The 8,279-nt window shown below is 43.3% G+C and overlaps 1 protein-coding gene across 3 annotated transcripts in view; it reads right to left on the bottom strand.

The window, feature by feature from the left end:
• The window catches only part of LOC132893011 (DDB1- and CUL4-associated factor 1), a 111,273-nt gene that overhangs the window by 82,947 nt on the left and 20,047 nt on the right, over window positions 1–8,279 (bottom strand). For all 3 annotated transcript variants that reach the window (XM_060931700.1, XM_060931699.1, XM_060931701.1), the window contains 3 exons: window positions 4,154–4,277; window positions 3,968–4,044; window positions 3,758–3,831 (listed from right to left, as the gene is read on the bottom strand). In XM_060931700.1, coding sequence (XP_060787683.1) covers window positions 3,758–3,831; window positions 3,968–4,044; window positions 4,154–4,269 — 267 coding nt within the window. In that variant the 5' untranslated portion in view covers window positions 4,270–4,277. The remainder of the gene's footprint in view (window positions 1–3,757; window positions 3,832–3,967; window positions 4,045–4,153; window positions 4,278–8,279) is intronic.

The following is an 8,279-nucleotide window of genomic DNA, read 5'->3' as shown; positions in this document are numbered from 1 at the left end:
GTTAAAAAAACATTTCATCTTTTAGGCCCACTTTACACGGGGACGGTCTGAAACAAAAACGCAAAAGTCCGTTTTTGTTCTCACTTTTTTCTGCGTCTACACGACCGTTTTCAAGGAGGAAATCTGCGTCTATACGGTGATGCATAAATGTGTGGAATTCAGTTGGATGTGCATGCCAGGCAGCTAGGTGGTGCTGTGAAAGACCTCCGCTATGTCTGCACGCATGCGCAACGTCTTCCGTCTTGTCTGATCTGCACATCTGCGCCGCGAAAACTTTGACTACTCTGGCTATGGTAAGTAAGAAAGTAAGTAAAAAAGTAAGAGCATACTATACCCGCCTCTGTTCATTAACGGTATATGTGCAGATTCGGTATAGATGTTCGAAGGACTCCTGGACGTTTATTAAAGCTGCCAGAGCAGCTTGAAGGTCCGTTGGATCGATGTAATCAGACATGCTCTTACTTTTTTTTTTACTTACTTTCTTACTTCCCGGGCTGGCATGTACAGTATATGACATATGTATGACGTAAACGCGTACCCGACGTGAGCAGATCCGAGCAGAGTTTCGCGTATTGGGTAGTTTAGACGGATATGCAATGGGGGCTGTTTTTAACTTATCCACTCTGGAAGGCGTTTTCAATTTTTTCCGTTTTTCAGCCTTGGAAACGCCGTCCCCGTGTAGACGAAAGGCACTTCCGATAAAATATTTAGTCGTTTCTACCTGACAGCGTCCTCGTGTAAACAGGCCCTTAGATTCTTCAAAGTCATCACTATTTACCTTGATAACAGCTTTGCACACTATTGGCATTATCTGAACCAGCTTCATGAGGTAGTCACCTGGAATGCTTCTCAATTAATAGGTGCATCTTGTCAAAAATGGAATTTCTTGCCTTCTTAATGCATTTGACACCATCAACCAGTAAAGAGTAAATAATAAAAATACAGTAAATGGCCCTGTTCTACAACTGTACTAATCCATATTATGTCAAGAACCACTCAACTAAGTAAAGAGAAATAACAGTCAGTCATTACTTTAAGACACAAAGTGTTTTTAGTTAATTAAAATAAAGAAAAAACATCGAATTTGAAGGTGTTTCCAAACTTTTGACTGGTACTGTAAGCCGATCTCATTTGGTTTACAGATGAGAGAAAATTACTCTGAGTATTACATATAACTGCCCCAGACAATACAGTAATGATACCTTATGCTTTTATATCTTTTAGGGATTGCTGAAAATGACCATTTTTAATTGTAATTGTTCCAGAGTTACATCAATAAAAGTTCTGACAAAACTAGTTCAATCACCTCAGTGATCCGGTCGTGTTATTGCTTACGAAATTCCGGAGAAGCCGAGTACAGCAGGTGTGTGTGAGAGAGAAAATAACATCGTCACACCCAAGTTATAGATTATTAGACTCTTAATTGAAATCCGAGAAATGGCGATCAACAACCTCAAAATAAATATCTGTGGTGAATCTATATTTCATTCGGAATTTTTATTGTATTTCTCTTTTGTATGGTTCACGCTGACACATTATCGTAAAATATTTCGCTGGAATCTTAAACAGTGCTGAACTCCGTTACGGTTCGTTTTCCTTTACCATGCGATTGTCACCCTTATTTCCAACTTGTTTTCTTTCCAACTCTTAAAACCACAAATTATGTAATGGGTTATAAACACCACACACACACCATAATGGGGCTTTGGATAGTTTGTTTATTGTTCTAGTTAAAGTTTTACTGAAAAATTTAAACTCATTAAAGCATAATGATTATTATAACTATACCTGCTTTTTAATAAACTTTTTAATCACTTTCCTTTTATTTAACTAGTAAATACGTAGTCATACACTACCGTTCAAAAGTTTGGGGTCACCCAGACAATTTTGTGTTTTCCATGAAGTGTCACACTTTTATTTCCCACCATAAGTTGTAAAATGAATAGAAAATATAGTCAAGACATTTTTCTGGCCATTTTGAGCATTTAATCGACCCCACAAATGTGATGCTCCAGAAACTCAATCTGCTCAAAGGAAGGTCAGTTTTATCTCATCTCATTATCTCTAGCCGCTTTATCCTTCTACAGGGTCGCAGGCAAGCTGGAGCCTATCCCAGCTGACTACGGGCGAAAGGCGGGGTACACCCTGGACAAGTCGCCAGGTCATCACAGGGCTGACACATAGACACAAACAACCATTCACACTCACATTCACACCTACAGTCAATTTAGAGTCGCCAGTTAACCTAACCTGCATGTCTTTGGACTGTGGGGGAAACCGGAGCACCCGGAGGAAACCCACGCAGACACGGGGAGAACATGCAAACTCCACACAGAAAGGCCCTCGCCGGCCCCGGGGCTCGAACCCAGGACCTTCTTGCTGTGAGGCGACAGCGCTGGTCAGTTTTATAGCTTCTCTAAAGAGCTCAACTGTTTTCAGCTGTGCTAACATGATTGTACAAGGGTTTTCTAATCATCCATTAGCCTTCTGAGGCAATGAGCAAACACATTGTACCATTAGAACACTGGAGTGATAGTTGCTGGAAATGGGCCTCTATACACCTATGGAGATATTGCACCAAAAACCAGACATTTATGCCGCTTTTCCACTACCAACGCGGCTGAGTTGGGCTGAGCCGTGCCGTGCTGAGTCGGGCTAAGTGGGGCTGTTGGAGTTGCATTTCGACTACAACCGCGCTGAACCGTGCTGGCTGGAAGTGGGTGGACACATTGGGTGGAGTTAGCGAAAGTGGGTGGACGTCACGTGATGTCGTTAGGTGGCGCAAACAGTGACATCAGTGGCCTTTTAAGCGGTAGTCTCACGACCCGGATAGTAAACAATAAACATGGAGGACATGGAGTCGTTAGTGTTGCTGGTCTTGGTGCTGTGGCTTGTTGTCACCGACAACGCCAACAGATACTGGCAAGAGCGTATAGATGAGGCGAGGCGCATAAGGCTTCAGAAATTCTCGTAATTCGTAATTCTTCTTCTGGGTTTACGGTGTTTACAGATCCCAGCGTGCTCGCGGGGCGTGTGGGCATGTGAGGACACTCCTCCTCACCAATCAGTGCACGGGGAGTGTCTCCTCACACCCCTAGCCTCACTCGGCTCGGTTTGGCTCGCTTCAGCCCCACTCCAAAACCATGCAAGTTTTGGGTGCCAAGCAGGGCTGAAGCGAGCTGAGTCGTGCTGCTCTGAGGTAGTCAAAACGCGAGCCGTGTCGGGCTGAAGTGAGCTGAAAAAGGGTAGTGGAAAAGGGCCATTTGTAGAATTTAGCTAGAATAGTCATTTACTACATTAGCAATGTACAGAGTGTATTTCTGATTGGTTTAAAGTGATCTTCATTGAAAAGAACAGTGCTTTTCTTTCAAAAATAAGGAAATTTCAAGGTGACCCCAAACTTTTGAACGGTAGTGTATAAAAAAAGGTTATGGCCAGAACAAGTTAAAAAAAAACAATTTTAATTAAAAATCTTGCTGCTTCTCTGACTGGACAAGTGGATTAAAAAGTTAACGCCGAGCCCTGCCTCAACTATTCAAACACAAACAAGCTTAGAAATCTCAACTTCAACCGAGTGGCTCTTTTTAAAATGTGGTGTGCGAGTTGAACGTTCAAAATTTTTTTTACCGTACACATTTAAACAATCTGCTGAATACATCAGGTGAGCGCCCTGGCTGCAAAAAGTTTGAGAACCCCTGATCTAGAATCACAAAAAACGGCCATGTATGTCCTGTAGATGAGGCCATGTGTCTCTTACCGCATTCATAAAGTCGTCATTCTTAAATAGGATCTTCAACAGGTGTCCTAGCATGCACTCTGGGTTTGCCCGTCCTGACAGTTGAAACAAACAAAAAACAATCGTGTGAAACCTCCCAGAGAGCCCAGAATGCAACATTCAGAACAAGCTGATGTATAGTGAAAAACAACCAGGAAGGAGAACTAAAAACCAGTAACAATAATCCAATACCTGGGTGGCGGTCATCAAACGGATCAGGATCAGCCTTGTGGTACTCCTCAGTCTCCCTCTCCACAAGTTCTGATATCCTGGACAATGGGGGGGGACAAAAAAAAAAAAAAAAAAAAACACACAAGAATGTGAATTCAGAGTCTTACACCAAGCAATTGCTTACAGCGCATGTGCAAGTTCTCTCACTTGGTCAGTATGCTGACCAGGTCCTGAGTGTTGCCTTGTTGTTCTCGCTCCCATTGCTCCAGCAGTGCTGTGAGCTCTGCCTTTGAGTCCACGCTGCCTTCAACGGCAGATGCCATAACACGGTCTGCAAGAGACAGAGAGACAAGTTATGTAAGCAAACAGAGCAGTCTGAATAAAGTATGACAGAGAATCAGCCAACAGTGTAGCAGCCTTAAAAGGGATAGAAGAAGTCTGGCAGGAAACTTCAACTAACTTGATGAAGAAAAAAAAAAAGGGGGGGGGGGGGACCAAACAAAAAAGCGCAGCACTTTCTGACCAGGGTGCCTGTATGGGAGAACTTCCAATCAGCCAATCATGTGGCAGAGTCAAGAGCTTCAGTTCATTTTTAAATCAAACATTAAAAGGGGGGGAAAACGTGATCTCTGTGACTTTAACCACAGCATTGTTGTTGGTGCCAGATGGGCTGGTTTGAGTATTTCAGAAACTGTTGATCTCCTGGGAATTTCACATAAAAAACAAACAGCCTCTAGAGCAGTGGTTCTCAACTGATGTGCCATGTGGCAAAAGGAAGTGTGCCATGAAATTCTGAGGAACTTTAAGGCCCCCGTCACACTTATTCAGAACTAGTAGGAATCAAGCAGAACCAGCTGGAATGAAGAAAAATTTTTCAAAATTTGTGCCACATTCGGGCGGGAATTTCAAACTGACCAACATTCTTACAGCTTTGTAAGAATGCCGTTCAAATACTTAGAATGCGCTTTGAACCTGCCTCGAATGATTCTTGCACGTTCCAGGTGCATTAGCTTTCCAAATGCAGTTGGAACACAGTAGGAATACCTAGAATGCTGTTAGAATGCAGTAAGAATATTAAGAATGCACTTCGAATGTTGTACGAGTGCGGTTCGATTGCTGCCCGAATACCGCCCGAAGTCTGGGCGGAAGGTGCCTCGAATGCTGTACGAATTCGCTTCGAATGCAGTCAGAACGCTCCCGGAATAGCTGCCGAATATGTTTCGAACGTCTAAGAATTCAAAGAGAATGCAGCTCGAATACTTCGAATGTACTTCGAATATCCCGTAATATATGAAGAATTTTCATTCCGACGGCATTCTGGCTCACTCGGGACATTCTGGCAGGATTTGAAGTGGCTTACCATTTCGATTTTTCCCTCGAACACGATCAGAATGTTTCAAATGCTGTTGGAATGCCGTAAGAATATTTAGAATGCAGTCAAATACACTTCGAATGCAGTTCGATATTTCTCCTCTTCGAATGCACCTCAAATGTTTTGAGCATGAGCAAAACATTCGGGCTGGCCACAAGAATGGGCCCCAATGTTTGGAATGCACTCAGAATGCAGTCAGGATTTTTAGAATATCCCAGAACATACGAAGAATTTTCATTCCGACGGCATTCCGGCTCATTCCGCCTCTAGTGTGACTACCCTATTAACGTAGTTTTTAGACCAGATCATGAAATAGTACTTTAAGGGTGTATTCAGACCAGGATAGTTCGATAGTTCACTTGCTTTGGTCCGAACCAAATGTTTTTTTTATTTTTTCATTTTGATGCGGTTTGCTTTCACACTGTACATTTTAGTAAGCGGACCAAAATCTGTCAAAAAAGCCATGCGCCCTGAGGTCGTTCAGCTATTGGTCAGAGACGACACGCGCACAAAGCATTAAGTTCAAAAGTAGTCATGGAGGCTTTCTGTGCCGTTATTCTTTTTAATGTCATCAAAGCTATGTTTTTTCCAGTTTTTACTGTTTTCACAATTATGCGATTACTATGCTGTTGTACAAGTAATTTATCAACGACGACTTCAAAGGGCAAGGCGGCTACGGAGGATAGCGCTGATGAGCGCACATCATGTTGTGACAGTTCTGGCTCTTCACGCAAGACAGAGGAGGTATGTGTCGGGATATTCGCCTTATCCATCGTAATAGATTAATTTCTTTTTTGCATCGCTAGTACTGCCACTTTTTGAAAGAATGTCCCTGATTTTAATGTAGGTCTGACGGAGTTTCTTCACTTTTAGCCGACATTGTTCTGGGGAGCGCGTGAACCCCTTCTCCTTCATTTTCTCACTGAATACAGCAAACACGTCGGCATTTTTGTGTGTTCTCTCCAAAAGCTCAGATATGTGGACATCTACCCATATATCCACAAGGGTACGCGTTTCTTCCTCGGCCCACGTTTGCCCCCTACTCATTTTTTGTACTCTGTAGTCTAGCCTACCACTGGTCTGAATGACTGAACGACTGTTGTAAGGTTCCCTTGACAACCGAAACAGCGTTTGCACTTTGCGGTGGAGTGTCAAGACTCTGTTTCCCATAATGCTCGACAAACGACAGAAGCTCCCGAGGTACAAAAAAGCAAAACTGTCAGATTAGGTCCGGTCTGCTTTCACACCTCCAAAAGGTCCGCACCAGAGTTCCTTTGGTCTGGACCGAGCCCGACCTTGCAGCTCGGTCTCGGTCCGCTTGTTTGGTCCGGACCAGAGTTCGGTGGTTTGTATTCAGACCAACCCAAAAGGTCCGGACCAAGGGAAATTTGGTTCGTTTGGTCGTTTGGTCCAGACCAAACAACGTAGGTGTGAATACGCCCTTAGTTTTTAGACCAGATCATGAAATAGTACTTTAAGTACACCAATGACACCGTTTCTTAAATAAAAACAAACATACATTGTATGTAGTCACTTATTTAGATTTTTTTTTTAATCCAAATGGCCTTTAGTCCCATTCACAATTCAATTTAGATAAATTTAGGTCTGGGGAAAAGGTAGTGACCGAAAAGACCTTGCTCTAATTGTAGTCAGTTCCATGTTGCGAGCACAAAGCCTCAAGGGACTGTTAATGTTTGGGCTTAGTGTTGTTTAGATCTGTGAGAGGTATGGAGCCAAGCAGATTTCATGAGAAAACAGAGATCTTTGTCTTGAGACTCCTTCCACGCATGCTCACCATATTTGTTCATGACCCCAATAACACAGTTGCTGGGATAATAAATATTTGTTATCCAGCTTGGGCGAGTCTGTGCCCATGATGGCCTCAGATTCTTGTTCTTGGTTCACCATGGTTATAAGAGGGATTATACAAGTTTTCCTCTGACCTCTCTTATCAACAAGGCCTTTCCACACACAGAACTGTTGCTCATGCAAAGTTTTGGGGTGGGTTTCTCCACCATTCTGTGTAAACTCTACAGACAGTCATTTGTGGAACCCCAGATGATGATCAGCAGTTTCTGAAATACTCAAATCAGTCCATCTGGCACCAACACCCATGTCAAGGTTCAAGCATACACGCAGAACCATGGCCTCACCTTTTTATTTATAAATGCCTTGAGACCTCAAGAATGGCACAGGAATAGTTTTAAGTGTTAAGAATAAATCTAATATAGTAATTTTTACAATTAAAGGTGATTTCTATAGGTAGCGGTTTGAGTGAGCGACCTTGACATTCGTAACGTCACGGCAGATAGTCGATCAGCCTCATTGTCATTTCCGCTATACTAAAACAGAGAGCTGACTTCAACTCCGATCCTCCATTTTGAGCTAATTTATCGCCATCCCACGTAGATGTGTTGCTGGTGGGTGCAGCAACATGACAAAAGATGGATTTATGTTGCATTCATGGCCCAAGAATGTTCAAACTGCAAAGATTTGGACGCGTTTTGCGAGTTCACGGCACACTGGGTGCCTATGAAGTGGTGTCTCCTCTGCTCTGCACATTTTACTGAGGACTCGTACGAGACCTCTGATCTGTTGAGGAGCGTTGGCTGTAAGTCCATATTGAAAGAGGGTGCAGTACCAACAATTAAGTAAAACTACAAGAAAAGGAAAGTAAATTCAGTTGCACCAGTTCTCCCAGAGTGTGAGCCGAGGGTTGCTGCCAAAAACCCGGGATGGAACGGGATGGGACATATCGCTCGGCCAGTGACCCCCCCCGTGGTTGGTGCCAAAACCGGTGACGTCCCGTTCCGGGTTTTAGTAATTGCCTGAGCTGAGCAGTAATGGCGGAGTACTCAGTATGGAGAAAATGGAGAATGAGTGGACCAGCTGTCTGATTTCTCCACTGGATATGCTTGCCTCAGCAGCAATATCTCATCCTTACGTGGAAGAAGCAAATGA

This window comes from Neoarius graeffei, chromosome 10 (genome assembly GCF_027579695.1).
Source record: "Neoarius graeffei isolate fNeoGra1 chromosome 10, fNeoGra1.pri, whole genome shotgun sequence".
Lineage (NCBI taxonomy): Eukaryota > Metazoa > Chordata > Actinopteri > Siluriformes > Ariidae > Neoarius > Neoarius graeffei.
The sequence above is the reverse complement of the archived record's forward strand: the minus strand, read 5'-3'. Positions and strand labels throughout refer to the sequence as shown.